The sequence below is a fragment of the Poecile atricapillus genome, chromosome Z (assembly GCF_030490865.1).
Source record: "Poecile atricapillus isolate bPoeAtr1 chromosome Z, bPoeAtr1.hap1, whole genome shotgun sequence".
Lineage (NCBI taxonomy): Eukaryota > Metazoa > Chordata > Aves > Passeriformes > Paridae > Poecile > Poecile atricapillus.
The window spans coordinates 121,503,290-121,522,822 of NC_081289.1; the positions used below are offsets into that span (position 1 = coordinate 121,503,290).

Consider the following 19,533-nt stretch of genomic DNA (forward strand, 5'->3'; position numbering starts at 1 on the left):
ACTAAACATAAAGAAAAGTTTGATTACTGAACACTAAACTTATTTAATCTCTCTTAAGTCCACGTCAAATTATCATGCTAGGAGATTTGGTGTGCGTGCAGCCATGCCTGGATTTATTGCTAAAAGGCTATGTCCCCATCTAACTATAGTACCACTAAACTTTGAAAAATACACCAAAGTGAGTAAAGAGGTAAGTCTGAAAGTGGTCTCTAATCAAAAGTGAGTGTATGTGTTTTTAGATGTCAATAATATCAGTTCTAGATAGTATGAAAAGTGGTAATTTAAATACTAAATTCTTCAGTAATGCAGCTTTAAACATAAGTCTAACAAAATGTTTTTGGGCAAGGAAATGAAAAAGCATTGCACTTACCCAGTCTGGCAGTTGTACTGAGGGTAGTAATGATGCTGACAGAAGTTTTGAAGATCTCTTGAGCTTTATTATTCTTAAAAGTTCAAAATCATGGAACGTAATCTAATTACTAGGGAGTTGCAAGTACATAGGAAACATGGAAATGGTAATTTCATGCAATGCATAATCTTACTTTTGAATACTGACTACTGGGGAGAAAAACAGAAAGCATTACTGACTTGTAAATGCGGATTGATTTTTTAAAAAAGAAGGGACTTGATAAAGCAAAAGAAATAGGGAGAAATCATGTTTTGCTTTAATGGAAGTAGTTTAATTTAGTTCCAGACAAAATAGTTACAATACCTAAAAGCCTGTTTAAAAAAAATAGAAAAAGAGGTCTTTTGTACATTCTAAATCAAACTAGTGTGTGACACAAGTCTCCTGACTTTAGTAAAGTTATATCAGGCCTTCTTTATTTTTATGAAGCCTCAATCCCTTCACATATATAAAGTAAGATCTTACATGATTTTTTTTCCACTTCTAAAATAAAGGGAAAGAAAAAAAAAAAGAAAAGTATATATAATATGCCACGTTTCAGAATGGGTTTGAACATAAGGATCTTGGATTTCATGATGTGTATTTCACAATGTGTATCTTGGTTTTTGATAGGGTAAAGTATTAAAGTATTAGAGATTTGGCTTGGTCTGGATTTTTAGTTATGTACACAATTTTTAGTTTAGTGTACACTGGTAATGATTTGGACTTGGAGGAGTTCTTTTCTTTTAATGCAAATTAAATGTTTAAAAAGTTTTTCTCCTGGGATTTGGATTGAAAATATTTAAATTAATTTTGTTTTTTAAAGTTCTGTAGTGAATCCTATCTTTATTTAGTTTCAGAATGATGAATTGCATGTGAACAAATATTGTAATACCTAAGAAATTGACTCAAACTAGTAGAAAAAGACATGAAACAGTCAGATTTTCCTCTAGGTTTTAAAAACAGAGGAGAAAATGTAGAGCTTTTATTTTGACCATTTATTTTGTTTCCTTCTAGAAAACAGACTTGTTACTAAAGATTTCCCAATGGATTTTGCCTGTGGCATTAACCACTGCTCTAAAATATTTTCTACAACTATTGTTCAATGTAATTTAAAACTTAGGATTTTGTTGTTGCTGGTGGGTTTTTTTAACCTCTGTGTATGTGATAACTGGCACACTGAGCTTAGAAAACTGCATCAGTTTATCTGCTTTGCTGAGTTTCCAGGTCCCCAGAGTTTTATTCAGATGATTACTGTAGTGTCAGTGAACCTAGTGGCTGTGAAGTCCTTATACACTTATCTTAGTGGCCACTGCTCAAAATCTGTTTCGTTCTCACTTATTATTAATATCTCACTACTTAGAGAAGCATTACTGTAATTTTACAATATCAAGAAATAATTTGTTCTGTCAGTATCTTTAATATTTATTGATCATGTGGAAATTTCAGAGCACAGTTGTTCATGTCCTAATTTTGTGTCAAGATCTGCTCTTACAGCAACAAGGCTTTAAACTTTCACTATGTATTTATCAAGGTTAGAGAAGTACTGGCTGAATATGATCCCAATTTTATGCCTATGGGCCTAGATGAAGCTTACCTGAACATAACAGAGCACTTGGAGGAAAGGCTGAACTGGCCTGAAGATAGGAGAAGGTTCTTCTTTAATAGAGAAAGCACTACAGGAATAGGTAAGCAAATGACTCACTTTTTGTGAGGTCACCTGACACTGAGACAGAGTGCTTCTTTTAGGGGTCTTAGGCAGAACCATGAAAGCATTAAATTATAGTTCAAATTTAAGCTTTATTTTCCATAGGATAGTAATAATGAACTCGTAGGATTTCATTATTACAACAGCACAGAATTTATCATCTGAATGGCAGAGGACTTCTACAAGCAGAATCAGTGCAGTGCAATCTGTAAGTAGCAAAATAAAGATTTGTAAGTAATCAAAGTAAGTAATAAAGTAAGTAAGCAAAATAAAGATTTTATAATGCAATACAAACCTTGACTGGGTTGTTAGCACACAGTTTACTGTATCAATGCAACAATAATAATCTAGACTTGAAAATCATGTAAAAGAATGAGTCACTCCCTTAATCTTCAGAGGAAACAGATGAAGGCAGAGGTGTCCCTGGCCATTGGGATGTCCCAGGTCTCACTGTCCAGTGACAACTCTGGTCAGAGTTTCCTCCTCAGGACCCATCAATGGTGGGATTTAGAGAGACTGCTCTGGGACTGCAGGTAGGCAGTGCTGTGGGGCTGCAGGCAGTGCTGAAACTGTCATCCACAGCACTGGGCTGGCCTGGTGGGACATGCAGGTGGGCAAGGAGTGATGTGAACCCGGCAGCAGAGAATGGCTGCTTGCCATGGCGTAAGACATGATGACCACGTTACCTGGGGTTGGGAGCAGGGGTTGCCAGTCATGTGCTTATAAGCTTCAGATAAGCTGCACCCATTGAAAATGTAGATGCTTAAGTTCTTCCATAATTTGTCCTCCCATGTATTCTCTACCTCCAGTTTACTTAGTTTACAGGTTAACTTTCTTCTCTACTGGTCACCTGTAAATAAAGTGTACACTGGTAATGATTTGGACTTGGAGGTGTTCTTTTAATGCAAATTAAATGTTTAAAAAGTGGTGCTAGGTTTTCTAAACCAAATGGTGTGGTTTAGGTCTGCATTACAATTCAGCTTGATAATTTTGGAAATAAGTAGCAGGAGCACTGCAGGATTTTAGTAATGTTCAAGATGTTACTGGATTTCACTTGGCTCTGGATGATGGAATTGGAACCACATCTGCAATTGTATATCCACCTGGGAATAATAGAAAGGAAGTAGTCATACAAATGGTTGAATGATGCACAAACTGGAATGTTTATATTATCTGTATTCAAAATTTCTAGCAGTCATCAAGGGGATAATCAAGCATACACTACTACAGAAAAGCATTAATAAAATAGAAAGCAACAAACTGGAATAATCTTTACAAAATCAATATTACCGATATGTAGTCATGTGCTTCTTCACATTTACCTGATTCCTTTGCTCCTCTGAAACATAAACAAGTGCTCAGAATGTGAAACTGTAGTAGTAATGTTTGTAGAGTCAGACAAAGGGCTGCTGATACTACTTGTTCTACTGTGACTGCTGTTGCAAACGAGAACTTCATCAGGCTGATCATTCTAGAACTAGATATTCCAGAACCCTAATTGTATTCAGAGAATATTGAGAAAAGTTCCATGGAAGAGAGCCTCTGGCCTTCAGTCTGATATAAAACAAAAACAATGATAAAATCTTGATGGTTTTGCTACAACAACCAGCCATTAAACCATTTGCTTTTCTGGATGTTATGTTCAATCTACTAGCCAATTCCTTCAATCTCAGCCAAGCTCAAATCATATCAAAAACAAAGCAGTTACATCTCTCCAGTCTTTAAAAAACAATGCAATCGCTTTCTCTAAATAAAAATAGAAAAATAAAACTGCTTATGAACACTGAAGCCACTGAAGAAGGATATCAGTCTATATGGATGTATTAATTGTTTGTGTTTCTGTCTAACTTAAAGATAGTATGAATATGTCTACCAACTTTAACAAAGGTGAAGTCTCTTCTTCACCAGTACTGTTTGAAGACAACACATCTCCAATGTATGACAACCTTCAACAAAGAGATCTATCAGTGGAAAACTCAGTTGTCTTTGGAACTTCTGCAGAGGAAGTTGTGAAGGAAATTCGCTTTAGGATTGAGCAGAAAACTCAACTGACTGCTAGTGCAGGTATTCAGACACATATGAATAATAATTAATCTTAGTTTTTCCATATTGTCTTGTACTTCCATCTCAGAGGGCATTAATTAAGAATTTAGCCTTGCCACAGCATTCTTCTGCTACAAAAAAATATGCTGTCTTTGAAGATCTCCAGAGAATGTGACTTCCAATTATTTCTAGAGATGTCATGACTATCCTAGCCAGTAGTGTTTGGGGGTTTTTTGGTTGTTTTTTTTTTTTTTACGCTTTTTTTTTTTTAATCATTGAAACAGTTACATCATCTTTTTGCTTCTTTCTACTTGAAATAAGAATAGGCAGTGAGGAAGAATGACCAGTGCACTTGAACTAATCTTAGCACAGGTGGTTATTCTAGTGCATCATGTAAATTGTTTTTGTCAAACAGTGGGTCGTAGTGAAATCTGTGACTGATCTCTAAACTGCTTTTAGTTTGAATAGCAGATATGTGCTGTTACATGTTTCTAACTTCACACTGTTCCTTGCTTAAAACAATATCAAAATTCATTAAAATGCTAGTCCTAGGGAAGTAAATATATGCTGAAGTTAATGAACTCTTTTAATAGCTTTTTAATATTTACCAATCAAGTTCTATGTCTTGACTTCAGATAACTCACCTTTAACACACCCAGCTATTTTGATTGACTAAAACCAGTGTAAATCTCTAACCACTTAGTTTGGATGACACCCAAACTGCTTTATGAACCAGGTCTGTGAGGCATCTGGCAATGGTGAGCTTTATGAAGCAGCTGCAAAGGTCAGGAAAGTTTGGAATGTAAGCAGAGGTGAAGAAACAGCTAGTAAGAAGAAGCAGGATGAAACCCCCACCCATGTATGTTTTCTATTGAGTGATAACAAAATAACAGTTTTGTTTACTGAAGTTCTGTTTTCTTAAGGATCAGTTAGTGTGCAGAAAACAGGCATAGCTTTTATAACAGGGATCTTAGGCCCAAAAATTAAAAATAATTAGAAGGGTAATTGAAAAATACAGATAATCAATAATAAATAGAGTAATTTCTACCGTCTTGAATAGTACATTATATCAGTGAGTAAATGAAAATTTAGACCTCTGGGGCTGTAGGATAAACTTATTCTTTCTTTTGCTAAACGAATTCCAGAGTTGATTGGTAAAAACAGTTACTTTGATAGAAAAGAGTCATCTCCCCTAGTTCTTCTGATGTCTGTGAAATATATATAAATTTATAAATTACTACATTCCAATGGTAGCACACAAAATAATAAAATTTGTTTAATTTTGTCAAAAAATGTCTTTTTGCTGAAATACAAGGAGGAAAGGTCTCCTTCTCACTAGTTCATTGAAACTACCATTGTATGCATTTTCTTTCTTACCATAATCACCATAATAAAAATGTTGACTCATGTAACTGATGTTATTTTTTAGAACTTAGTATTTAACCCCTCTTGACTTACTAGTGCTTGTTGTGTTACCCTGACCATCTTAAAATAGGAAATACACTTTATTTAAGTTATATTTTATCTATTACATGTATTTATGTTATTTCATGATGGTCACAAAGTCTTTTTGCAGAATTGTGTTAAGTCTGGTTATCAGTAATAATAATTATTTTTCTTATTTTAGTCTTAGACAAGTATATAGGCTACTCTTTGGCCTTTAAATATTGGATAGTTGAAACTAAACTTTGTCTTATGTTTTTTTGAAATTACCATGTTTTTTGTTTGTTTTTAAGGAATAGCACCAAATACAATGTTAGCAAAAATGTGCAGTGATCGTAATAAACCTAATGGCCAATACAGGATTTCTCCTGAGAGACTAGCAGTGCTAGACTTCCTGAAAGATTTGCCCATTAGAAAGGTAAGAGGCACAATGACATTTACTGTTCTGTCATGTAATGTTGCTGTATTCTAGAAGCAAGATTTCTACTGAAAAAAATAGAGTTTTCTAGGTAATCTTCCATGTTGTGTTTGATTTAAATTGTTCCTGGTAATATATCTACAAATGGAAATTTTCCAGTGTAACATTACATGCTCTTTTTTAGGTGCCAGGTATTGGAAAAGTAACAGAGAAAATGTTGAAGGCCCTTGGAATTGTGACTTGCTCAGAACTTTACCAGCAGAGGGCGCTGCTTTCCCTTATTTTTTCAGAAGTATCTTGGCGTAATTTCTTGGATATTTCCCTTGGTCTGGGCTCAACACATTTGGAAAAGTAAGCCATGGGGTTTTTTTTCCTTCTGTGTTAACATTTTCTGAATGTTTTCTTGTGTATATTACATACTGAACATATTATTTAATTGGCAAATATTATGGAAATACTCTTGTTTAATATATTTTTAAAAATGTGTGTTATTTTTATACTTATGTCTAAGATGCAGTAGCAAAACATGGAAAAACAAAGATTTGTACAGCCATGTCTAAATATGAAATCAAAAAAGTCTTGTCAGGGAAGTTGTACATAAGTGTATGTCAAGAAATCAAGGTAGGATAACATTATAATTATCAAAATAGCTGAACATAACTGAGATGTCCTAAGCAGAGTTGTAGACTCCCTTTTCTTCAAAAACAATACACATTCATTGGTGTTTGTGATTATTGGACTATAATGAAAATCACAAAGGTATTTGATCTTCTCTATTGGTAAATTGTCAGTTTCTGTGCCTTTTATGAGGATTATGTACTTGTACTATCAACATGTGACTTTGGAGTAGAACTGAAGATTATTATATCCTTCTTAATATATGTTCTTTTAAGATTCACTGTACTTTAATGGCTTTTAGCCTCCTTTTTAGGATGGGAGAAATCAGTCTTAGTAGTGCACTTATCTTTTCAATAGTATTTGTCATTTCTAAGCCTGTCCTGGAAACAAACATGTTCTTTAAAAAAACCTGAAACACAGTGTTTTACTGTTTATGTAACTAAGAGCCTTAATAGTTTTGATTCCTTTTTAAAATATATTCCTTTCCAAATTACTGAAATTCTATTTTAAAATAGCTTGACAATGATTTGATTTTATTAAAAGTTCCACAATGTCTTATGTACCTCTGAAAGACCTATTCTATATTATATAAGTCTGCAGCTTCTCTGACAGTAATCTTCCCTTTTTTTTCATTTGACTCCTAAATAATATATGTAGTTAGCAGTTTGAAGCCATGTGCTAGCACAAATTTTTGTGTTGTGTTTTTTTCTATTCAGAGTATAAAAAATATTTAAAAAAATATGTGATAGGACTGACTTGGTGAAGGTGACATGACAAAAGATAAAACAGTTTTCAAATTTTTTTTCTGTTAATATATAAACAGACCTTGGATAGTCTTTTTCTAAGTGATGTGCTCTTTCTTCTTATTCACCCTAGTTAGGTGTTTTAATGGTTGTAATGTCTAAGAATTTTACCTTTTTTTTTTCCACCACCAATTTGATTTCAGTGATTTTAGTATTGAGAAAGTATCTTGGTTTGAAAAGGCAGGTGTCTGTTAAGGAAGGCAGAAACCTCCCTTGAAATGGAAAAATGTAAACCACGGCCCCCCCTTCCCTCTGAATCATTATAATCTTGAAATCAGGGCGTTCTCAGGAAAAGAATACAAATAACAGTTCTTTACTAGAAAAATTAAAATAAAAAAATGCAGAAGTACAAAAAAACCCAAAACAAAAACAATTAAAAAAACAAAACAAAAACCAAAAAACAACAACCCACTGTCAGAATATAACCTGACACCCTGTTGGCCAGGGTGTTGGTAGCAGTCCAATTAAATGTTGGCTGCAGTCCTGGAGTGACAGATGTGGTTCTGTTGAAGTAATGACCCCGTAGAAGGACATCATTTTCCTCTGGAGGTCCGGTGGTGTAGGTGTAGATGCTGGTATCACCCTGGGAATTCAGTGGAGAAAGGCTGCTGTGGTGTTCCCAGTCTCCAAAGATAACCAGGTTTAGATGCTTGGCTCCTCCCTCTGGGTGGAGCATCTCACAATGGGATGATGTAATTTTATCAGTCATGTAATGAGACTCAATGGCCCATTAGCAGAAGATATCTCCCTGGAGGGAGGATGGGTTGTGGAAGAGATAAAGAACACTGCCCCACCTGGTTTCAACAGATAGTAATAAAATACATACTTTTTGGTTACATCTTGCATTGCAACCCAAGACAGAAGGCATACATTAACACCTGGGTCTTCAGTAGATAGTTCATCTTATAGTTATTGTGCCTGACTATCTTCTTTTAAGAAAATTTGACAATACCAAGTCTGTTATTTCCAATACTTAAAAACAGAAGAATAACCTGAAATGAAATTGCTCTGAGGGATCTCTTTATGCAAAAAAGTTGTTAAAGGATACTCAAATAACACTGAAAAAAAGAAAGCGACAAACAAAAAAAGCTTTAACACATCACCTTTAAGCTGAACAGTCATTTAGACTGAAAGCTACTATTTCCTTTGATCCTCAGATAAAGAAAATATTCAAATATACATGTATATACAGGATTCTAATAGCCGTGCTTCACAGTTATCACTGAGACAGCATAGGATTTGTAGTTTGTTTTCTTTTTAAATCAGACTCCCTCTGATATAAATGGTGTGTTTTGAGGGAATATTTTGATTGGTTGGTTTTTTAAACTGTTGTTTTCCTTTTTTTAAAAAAAAGGTCTATGACTGATCCATGTCTTCACTTAATCTACAGTTTGTTTTTTTTAATTCTCCTTCTTGCACTTGGTTAAACTTGATGTAAAGTATTTGTAGAAGTTAACATCCAGATTTTACAGAAAAGACTGCTGTTAGTTATTTGAGCATGATTGGTTGACTCTGAGTTTATTGAAAAAACAACATTTCTACATCAGGAAAGTATAATTTTTTTTTTTCTCTTTTAAAGGGATGGAGAAAGAAAAAGTATGAGCACTGAGAGGTATGCTTCTTTATTATTGAAAAAAATACAATAATAATTGGAAGCATTAAATACCAAGTGATGTGTACTTTTATTAGTCATATAATTTCATTGTGTATTTATTTAAAAACCCACATGTACAACAAGCTCACTAAATCAGATTTAACCTTGAACTACTTTTTTGTACTTGGCTCCAGAACTCCATGGAGGTATTTTTGTCAGTTTGTCTGTTCTCTTATCATCCAATTCTGCTAGGGCCTTTAATGCATCAAAGTGATCTTTAAGCCATAAGATAAGGTGGAAATATATAAGGGCTTGATTTTTTTTCATCTGTTTGAGCTCAATGTCAATATCACTGTAGTAGCCTGCAGTCACATGTATTTCCTAACTCAAATTTTTACCAGTGTGAAGTTCCTTAACAAGGTATTTAATTTATTAAAAAATAGTTCTGCCAGGAGAATCTGTCAAGCATTGTAATACTTATCCCTGTCATCATGTGTTTTCTTAGAAAAGTTGTTAAGAAAAGATGCTTACTCCTGTCATTTTGTGACTTAATAGCTGTGGGCAGTTTCAATAAGCCTTATATGATTTTGGTACTATCACAGCTGAAAAATTTATGGCTTTATTCTTGTGCTGCCTTGCAATCCAGATATTCTGGACATTTTTATAGTACCTTTCTGTGCTGCTTTTTTTCTATCTTTTTTTTCCTCAAAGGGAACAGTTTTAGACGAAAAATGTCCACAGGCTTCTGACATCATGAAACTAGTTTATATGGGGGAAGAGACAACCCTGAGATAGCATTCTCTCTATCCTGTCCCTTCCAAGCCTTGGACTTTTAGAACCTCTCAATCACTGTAGTGTTGTCTGAATGGCATGAGTTGCACCTTGAATAGTGGTACGGGACCCACAATGAAGTACTCATCTGATTAGTTTGGTAGCATGAAAACATTCTTAGGGGAATGTGAATTATAGTAGATGTCTTTTCAGTACAATCACGTAAACCTGACTATAGCTTAGAGGTGCAAAATCCATTGTAATTTTATTGACCTTACATTTATAAATATAAAGGTTGACATGAAACAATGTATCTGTGAAACCTTTCCAAAGCATGTGCTGTAAGTTTTGCTTTCCATTTCTCTTAAAACCTTGACTAACTGAAGGTTGTTTTTCCTGTGATGTTATTACTGAAAAACAAATGTACAACAAAAAGATAACACTGCAATTTCTTTCCTAAGAAGCTCTAGCAAAGGAAGTTGGCAACATTTTTGGCAGTGAGATAGCTTTTCCTCCTCTGAGGCTAGACATAATTATCCTAGTTGGCATCTTTTTCTTAGCATCTGCATTATTTATTTCTCATACTTGGCTCTGATCTTGACTTCCAGCTCCTGGCTTTCTGCTGATATTATGCAGTATGTGCAAAGGAGATTAAATACAAATAACTTGGCTGGCTCTATGAATTCACTTACTGTTAGTATTCTGTCTTGCAAATACTTAAGTATTAATGACATTAAATCTGAATCATTTTCCAATAGTGCATGAAAAATTGAAAGCCAAATTACTTCATTATTTGAAGTGCCTTTAAAACATTCTGCAAACAAAATATTCCTATTAATAAGCACTGTTTCTTGAAGTAAGATTTTGAACCTATATAACATTCTTCTGATTATAGTATTGTTTAATTGTGTAAAAACTTTTAGATTGCAGATACTGAATATACTGTAGGATTCATATTGAAAGAGATCATATTTTTATCTTAGAACTTTCAGTGAAATAAACACAGCAGAAGACCAATACAGTTTGTGTCGAGAGCTCTGCAGAGACCTTGCTCAAGACTTACAGAAAGAGGGACTTAAGGTATTTATGTTATTCACGTTATTTGTAAAAAGACGCTTTGCACTCCAACAATTCTATGCAGCTTTCATATAGATGCTTTCAGCAGCATCATACCATGCAATCTATCTTCAGAAGTCTGCATTCTTTAATTTATAGGTGTTTAGAATGACTAAGGTAGCACTATTGTTGTGTGGGTGGCTTTCTAGCGATACATGTGGGATACAAATGAAATCGAGTTTTGAAACATGAAAAATTAATTGAGTTATTCGGCATGTAAACATTTTATGCTGAAAGCAATGTTTGTAAGGGAATAATAGAGCTGGTAGTCTATAAGCCATGCTTTGGTCAGTTGTGTCGTACTAATGTATTTAAAACACTTTCTTTCCTGTATACATACAGGATCCAGTCAATAGACAATTTCGTAGTTTAAGAACTTGACATGTGCTAAACTTGCTGACAAGTTATTCACACCATTCAATGATATCAATAGTAGAAACAGTCCCTTTAGTCCTTCTCCCCAGATGCCTGTTCATTACTTGGAAAGACCAGTTCATATTTTCTTTGAAGGTCTTATGGTAAAGCAAGGAATAGCATTTAAGATCTAAAAGAATTGTTTTTAATCTTCTTCAGCTTAAAAGATTGTCTCAAGAGATGACAGGCTGAAAGGGAGATGATCAGCTAAGGAGGACAAACAGATAAATTACAAAAGCACCAGAACAAGGAGAGTGCTAGTTATTTACATTTGTATGGACATGATAAATCACACAAATGGTTTGGGAGATGCTGCCAGGGAAATATCTGTGCCAAACACAAATATTGTGTGTTGATATGATATGCTATGATAGTGCTATGATAGCACTATGCAGGAGGAGGTAAGCTTTCTATGAATCTAATGGGATATCACTTTTGTGTTCTTAATAGTTAGGATACCTGGCAGTGAAAATTTCCAGATGAGGAAATAATTTTTTTAGGTAGGATAGAAGTTGTGCCCATAGCCAAAACATGAACTCAATTAAACATGCACTGGTGGCAGATGGCCGGCTGAGAACCACAGTCAAATGACCCAATTCAGAAAATTCAACTTGGGCAGAAATTTAGAGGCAAGTACAGAATCTTGCAGACAAACTATTAGGAGTGCCCCTTGCTGTTCACACATGAGCGCAGTCTTGGCTATAGCTTAAGAGCCCTTATATAGATGCTAGCTAATAATTGTTTCTGTGCCATATATGACATACATTTTTAACTTTCTTTTAATTGTGTTTTTTTTCCTAGGGTAGAACTGTTACATTGAAGCTTAAGAATGTGAACTTCGAAGTTAAAACAAGAGCTTCAACTGTTCTGTCTTCTGTTTCTACAGAGGAGGAAATATTTACTGTTGCTAAAGATTTGTTAGGAACAGAAATTGATAGTGTTGCTCCTCACCCTCTACGGATAAGACTTATGGGTAAGATACTTTAAACTCATTCTTCCTCTTCAGAGTTAGGGTATCTTACCCTGTTTTGAAATAATACACCCTAATTTAAAGTAAAAGTGGTATAAATGCGTTTATCCTTTTTCTATGACCCTGGTAGTTTTTGCAAAGTGGAACAGATCTGTGCTGAATGAGTAACTTAGGAAGTTTTACTGATTGAGGCTGTACTTTTTTTATGCAACAACAATCACATCATCATGACAGTAGAATCTTGGCTCACAGCAGCGCTTAATTCTGCTGCTTTAAAAGAGCTTTTAAATCTGTTTTGCACCACAACAACAGAAGTGCTTACAGATCTAAAAGCACAGTGTTCTGCAGGAGATGCAAACATTTCTGACACAGTAAACTCTGTGTTTTGACCCAAGATGTGTGTTTCAGGTGCTTATGCATTCTGCTTGAAACATTTAGTGATACATAAAATTTACTTATCTAAGATATCAGAAAGCACTGAAGAAAAATATATTTTGATGGGTAAAGTTCATGCAAAATGTTCAGACTGAATTCTGTGTAACTATATTTATAGCTTTGTGTTATAATGCAATCAGTTAAACCTCCAACATATCAAAATTGATGTGGTTGGACTAGTGCTTGGGTCAGATAAAATTGTATTGACATTTTGATGCATTGGGAGGTAGTCCAGCATCTTTTTAGAAATAAATTGTGCCTCTGTTGAGTGAATATGTACCTCAAAGGGTGTTAATTAGGAGTTAGTATCAAGCTTTCATAAAACCATTATTGTAAGTTTGTTTTTCATCATTAGGTGTACGAGTATCAGGATTTCTATCTGAAGAAGAAAAGAAATACCAACAAAAAAGCATTACAAGTTTCTTAAAATCAGGAAAAGAAATTGGTTTCCTTAGGCTTCAACCAGAGAAGTCCAACCAAGACTATTTCACAAAAAATTCAGAAGCGCCATTTAGAGGGAGTTTTTTTGATCAAAAGCGAGCAGCAAGAAAACTAAACAGTGAGAATATTTCTCTGAATGAAAGCAGAGGTAAGCAGCTCTTTCATGATGATAAATCATCGGCAAATTTAGTGGAAGAAACAAAGGAAGTCACAAATTTACAGAATTCTAATGTTTGTAAGGTCTTTACCTGTCCTGTTTGCTTTGAGAAGCAAAGCAGCAATAATTTGGAAGAACTTAATAAACACGTTGATGAGTGCCTCAATGGGATGTGTGTTGAAGATACTGTGGAAATATTCAAGAATGACAGTTCAAGAGAAAATACCCCTAAGTTTGTTCCACAATTTAAAAATGAGTATGTTAATAAATGTCAAAAAAATAAAATGGATCAATTATCAGGAACAGACCAATCTGCAAGTGTATCTGACAGCTCTGCTAATGGTGGCACAGAAAAATTTGGTCAGATAATACCTGATAAATCTCCTGGAAAACGACAGCCTAGCACTCTCAGTGACATTGCTAGAAATATGTGTATGAAACAATGTCTCTTCCCCAAAAGAGTATCACAAGACCATTTTGACAAGACTGAACATACAGAAGGAACTAGTTCATCCTGTTTCTTTGAAGCCAAAGAAGACAGTGTTCTTGTTTGCCCAGTTTGTAATTCAGAGCAGAAAACCACCGATCTTGTGTCATTTAACAGACATGTGGATGTCTGCTTAAATAAAGGCCTTATCCAGGAGCTGACAGAAAAAGATGATTTTCCTGCTAAGACTTATAATATGGAAAACTCAAACAGAGTTTTCTCTGGTAAGTACATAGTTAATTATTCAAATTGTCTGCTTTTGCAAATAGGATACTTTAGCAATGGTATACTTTAAACTTTTTGGGACTTTTAAGTTTTTTTCTCAACAAGCTCATTTAAGTAAGGCCTATATAGGAGTGAACATCTTTATTTAAAAAATATTAAATTTATTTTCATGACAAACTATATTTATGAATGTGATGTTAGTTTGTCAGTGCCCTCTCATTTGCCACAATGGTGACATAGGATATACTGTTCATTTCTGCAAACTGTATGTTAGTTACATCCAACCATATTCAGACGGGTGTTTGTAAAACCAGTGAGATTAAAGTGAGGATCAATGAAAGCATCTTCAACCTGGATTATTTCAGATTAAGTTAACAGAAAGGCTCCATTATGTCGTGTGCTGGCAAAAAAATAGGGAGAGGAGAACTAGAGCTTAAAGGAAGACAAGTCTGTTTTTTATAACTAATAAAATATATCACATAACTGCACCTGTAACATGTCACAGCAGTATCATTCATGTTTTCTGAAGTAGTTACTCTTTTTGACAAGGAGTTCATATTCAGCCACATTAGAGTGCATGTGCAGGTAGTTAAGTATCTGCCTAAAGTAGTCCCTAATCTATTTTGGGAAACTTATAAAAGGAAATTAAAATTCTAGTGTGTTAGATGTTTCAGAATACAATTAAGATTTACAATAAGAATATTTTACAAGAAAATTTTCGAAGTGATATTGCTATTACATGTGCAAGCAGACTTTAATTTAAATTGAAGACTTACTTTAGGTAAAATTTCCTTTTTGCCCCCTGCAGGATAAAAAAATTAAAAACATAATTTTCAACTACCACACTGAAAATCAACAATATTATGCTGAAATATTTCTGAAAACTGTTACAAGGTTCAAAGTAATCCCTTATAATTCAATAACCTAACAACTTTTTGGTTTTCTCTTTTAAAAGCAATAATATAAACTACAGTATTCAAGCTGCAGGTAATAAAATGTTATCTGCTTCTTGAGACAGATAAAATTTTTAAAAAGTTCTTCCATGTATATAATTTCTGAAGCATTCTTTCTTTATTGAAGTAGTTATTTTTTGTTGCTTTCAATTACTTTTAAGGAGGTTTAAGCAAAGGACAGCAATGCACAAATCCATCACAAGGAACAAAAAGGTAAGTGTTTCCTGGAAGTTTGAGTACACAACTTGTTTTAAAATAATGAAGTTTAGAAAAATTTCAATGTTGTAAAACTGGTGTTGGTATGCATTGTATATTTTAACCTCTTACTGTTTTGGTTTTTTCCCCTTTGTTTAACCTTAGGTCTGGACTAACAACTTCAGAGTCGATATCAAAAAAGGCCAAGTCAAGCAATTCCAAACATACAATCAAAATGTTTTTTAAATAACTGTCTAGTAACATGTTCTATATGAAGCATTTCATAGAGTTTTATGACTGCAAGTTAATTTAGCATTGGCAGTAGGCTAAATTCAGGTGCCTGTAATTTTGGAACCATTACATATCTGTATAACAAGAACATGATGTCTGAGATAGAAGAAGAGGTAAAATGAAGGGGATTTTTCTTTTCTATTCTTTGGTGAATAATACTTCTTTTTCCACTTGTTTCCAAGAATCAGAATTTGCTAGCACTTTGATTTAGCTCCCTAGAACACAGGAATTATTAGTTAGGGTGCCCCACTGTACTTGCTGAAGGCCTTATTCCCACACCCGAACTTCTGTCTTCTCTGTTGATTTTATTGTAAAAATAAAATTATGAGATTAACTGTGTGATAAAAAACAAGAGTTGAATTGCTTGACTTCACAAACAAATGTCTGTCTCTGTAGTGAACACAAAAATGTATTAGTCTTGCAGTTAACGCAGGATAAGAACAAGAACTTAGACGACTATCAAGCTTTCATTGCTGTTACTGAAAATTACTTCAGTAAGAGTTGATTGACTGATCGGAAGGACTCATTGCGGTGCGATACACAACAAGTCACTTAAAAAATGTTAAAAAATCTGTAGATTGAGAGGAGGATTCCTCCAGGATATTCAGACAAATGCTGTTTGACTTTTGGCCTTTCCAAAGAGATTGAAAACTTCTTTACACTTCTAAATTGTTACCAGTAAGTAGCAGTAAATTTATGCTAAATAAAAGGTTCCATGGTGCAATAATAATGAATTATGTGCAAATACAAGATAGTGAACCTTCTTATTGTTTAGCTATTTTTCTCTTTTAAAATTATTTTGTTTTTCTGAATAAAGTGTATTCTATCAATACGTATGTAGAAAGAGGAAGTTAAGTGCAAATATTTAAAATGCTCTGTTTAGATTTTTTCTGTTCACACTGAATTGTTTAAATACATTTTATTATAATTAAATATTTATCAGACAAATAATTTATTAAACAACATATTCCTTAGAAGTTATACAAACAGTGCCAAGCCCTGTATGGAATATAATATATTGCTTTTGAACTGCAAAGTCTTTTAAAGAAGTGGCTGTTGTAAAAACATCTATTTTGTTGTTCAACTGTATTGGGATTTGCTTGCTTTTTAAACCAACATGATATGTCCTAGATTCTCCAGCTCAGTTCAGAATATGTTTTCCTGTTCCCAGAATTGCTGGAATGATCATACCATCTCTACCTGCTTATCTGTTTGTTTGTCAGATGGCACCGTACCAACAGCTCTGTCATTTGAATTCATGTTAATGCTCCCTTATCTGCTTTGGACCAAATCACCTGGACTAATTCAGATGGTAAATTGATTCAGTCAACTTTTTCTAAACCTGGTCAGTGAGCGCTCAGCATAAGCTGTTCTGTTGACTGACATGGGAACTTTTGGTAGGAAAGACATAAGAGCAACTGAGGGAACATAAGGCTGCCATTGCTGTTTAGAAAGTGAACACCTATCCCTTTTTTTTTCTGTTTGTATTTCTGATACAATAAAGCACAGAATCTAATTATTACCTTGTGATTGTGTGTAAATCTTTAAAACATCTATTTTTACATAAGCATTACACAGCAAAAAGTAAGCTCCTCAAGTGCTTGAAAATAGTAAGTTAGTTGGCTTATCATCAAAAGTTTCTTTGCCATCTGTTTAAAAAGGAAGTGTCATAGAGTTATGTCAGCATTAAAGTGAAAATAAACTCATAGTGTGATTGTAAATTATTTATTATGATTCCATAGTGGGTTGACCGTGGCTGTATGCCAGGCAGCCACCAAAGCTGCTCTCCCACTCACCTCTGCAGCTGGACAGGGGAGAGAAAATATAATGAAGGGTTCATGGGTTGAGGTTAAGGACTGGGAGAGATCACTCATGAAATACCATCATGGGCTAAGCAGGCTCTAATTAGAGATATTAATTGAATTTTTCACTAAAAGAAATGAGAGCAGGCTAAGAAGTAAAATTTCCTGCATCCCTCCCTCCTTCTCACCTCTACCTCCTCCCCCAGTGGCACACAGAGACAGGGAATGGGGGTTATGATCAGTTCCTCACACGTTATTCCTGCTCACAGAGGAGTCTCCCCTGCTGCAACGTGCGGGGTCCCTCCCATGGGAAGCAGTTCTCCATGAACTTCTCCATCATGAGTCCGTCCCATGGGCAACAGCTCTCTGTGAACTGCTGCAGTGTGGGTCACTCTTCCATGGGGTGCAGTCCTCGGAGGACAGGAAGCTCCACTGTGGGTCCCCCATGGTGCCACAAGTCCTACCAGAAAACCTGCTCCAGTGTGGGCTCCACTCTCCATGGATCTGCATGTCCCTGCTCCAGTGGGGGCTTCCCAAGAGGTCACAGCCCCCTCTCAGACATCCACCTGCTCCAGGTGGGTCTCCTCCATGGGCTGTGGGTGGATCCCTGCACTCCCACTGATCTCCATGGGCTGCCAGGGCACCGCTGTCTCACCATGGTCTGTACCATGGGCTGCAGGAGAATCCCAGCTCCAGTGCCTGGAGCACCGCCTGCCCCTGCTTCTCCACTGATCTTGGTGTGTACAGAGCTGTTCCTCTTGCATGTTCTCACTCCGTTTTCCTGTGGTCACAATTACAACTGTGCAATAACTTTTTTTTTTCTCAAATCTCTTACCACAGAGACCTTACCATCATTTCTGCTTGGCTCAGCCTTGGCCAGCAGTGGGTCCATCTAGAGCTGGCTAAAATTGGCTTTGCTGGACATGGAGGAAGCTTCTGACAGCTTCTTACAGAAGCTTTCCCCTGTAGCACCCCTGCTACCAAAGTTTGGTCATGCAAACCCAATACAAAATTGTGTGTGTTTACTGGCTTACTTTCTTGACTGGCACAGTCCTTTTTTTCCCTCTTATTCTTACTGTTTTTTATACTATATTTGTTAATGTTTTTATCTAAGGAAGGCCTTCAGTTCATGTTTAAGCATTGCCAGCAACTTCTGTGATACAATTTTTCTTCTTGTTTCTTGTGAAGAAGACTGTATAAGCAATGCTTTTGTTTTGCATTTTCCTCAGTGACTCTGTGTTATTCAACTGATCTTAAATTAAAACCTATTGTTATTAATATCTGACAGTTTCTTTGTGGCTGTTTTTAACTTAATTGTAAATTAATGTTTAAATTAATATTTAAATTGTAAATTTCCTGTATGTGAGCCATTCCACACTTACTATATCCATAGTTCTGAAGCATGTGAATTATCTAGGTTAGCACCAGGTACGACTTCTTGTGTAGTGTCTCTCCTTATTTAAGGGATACAAATAAGTACTTTATTTTGAATTCCTCTTTTTGTCATGAGTAACAGAGAAAAAGGATAACAATTCTGTGATCTTAATGTTATACCCTCTGCCAGTTTTGAAGAAAGGAATTTAGACTACACATTCAACATGCTTGAGTCTTACCTTACATTTTATTTTTATATTGGCTCTACTCATTTCTGTATGTATTACTGTTGTATGTAATTCTGGATGTATTACTACTTTTATCATATTTGCTGTCAGAGTGAGAGCTCTGTAGAGGCAAGTAAGGAATACATTACAGTACTTCCTTACTGTGCAGTTTGTTTTGGATTCTTCACCTCCCTAAGTTTCTGTGTCAGTCTGTCTGCAGTCTCCGGGGGCCATTTGAAAGGGTCAAGATGGCAGGAAGTGGTTAGAGAATGTGCTAAACTTGCTATGTATAATGTTTAAGCACAGGATATGCTGTGAACTAGTATTGTGTATTAGTAATTAGACCTAAACTAGGAAATTAGCAGCTGGTGTTTCATGACTGAAAATTATGATTGTACCGTAACTGATGCTCTATATGAGACTGCAAATCTATCCCTCCTTTGGTGCCAGCTTTGTTGGCAAACCCAATCACTCATAGTTGTCTGTTACTCATTTTGAAAAGGACCATTAACATTCAAAATGGTCTGTATTACTATAAGGAATACAGACCTTCCTTTCTTCCTTTTAAGAAATTGCTGGAACATTTGATTCATGGGAAGCAAGTAAAAGTGAAACTTCCATGATTCGGTTATGGCTAAATCAGTTGCTTGTTCTTCTCACTGA

The 19,533-nt window shown here is 35.1% G+C and overlaps 1 protein-coding gene across 5 annotated transcripts in view; it reads left to right on the top strand.

Moving 5' to 3' along the window:
* Positions 1–17,508, top strand: part of POLK (DNA polymerase kappa) — a 45,049-nt gene extending 27,541 nt beyond the window's left edge. For 2 of the 5 annotated variants that reach the window (XM_058864388.1, XM_058864389.1), the window contains exons 5-15: positions 59–190; positions 1,920–2,073; positions 3,948–4,157; positions 5,873–5,997; positions 6,182–6,348; positions 8,998–9,030; positions 10,767–10,863; positions 12,115–12,286; positions 13,074–14,027; positions 15,143–15,194; positions 15,342–17,508. In XM_058864388.1, coding sequence (XP_058720371.1) covers positions 59–190; positions 1,920–2,073; positions 3,948–4,157; positions 5,873–5,997; positions 6,182–6,348; positions 8,998–9,030; positions 10,767–10,863; positions 12,115–12,286; positions 13,074–14,027; positions 15,143–15,194; positions 15,342–15,426 — 2,181 coding nt within the window. In that variant the 3' untranslated portion in view covers positions 15,427–17,508. The remainder of the gene's footprint in view (positions 1–58; positions 191–1,919; positions 2,074–3,947; positions 4,158–5,872; positions 5,998–6,181; positions 6,349–8,997; positions 9,031–10,766; positions 10,864–12,114; positions 12,287–13,073; positions 14,028–15,142; positions 15,195–15,341) is intronic. The other 3 variants (XM_058864390.1, XM_058864385.1, XM_058864391.1) reach the window with 3 other exon arrangements.
* The last annotated feature ends 2,025 nt before the right edge of the window (positions 17,509–19,533 follow it).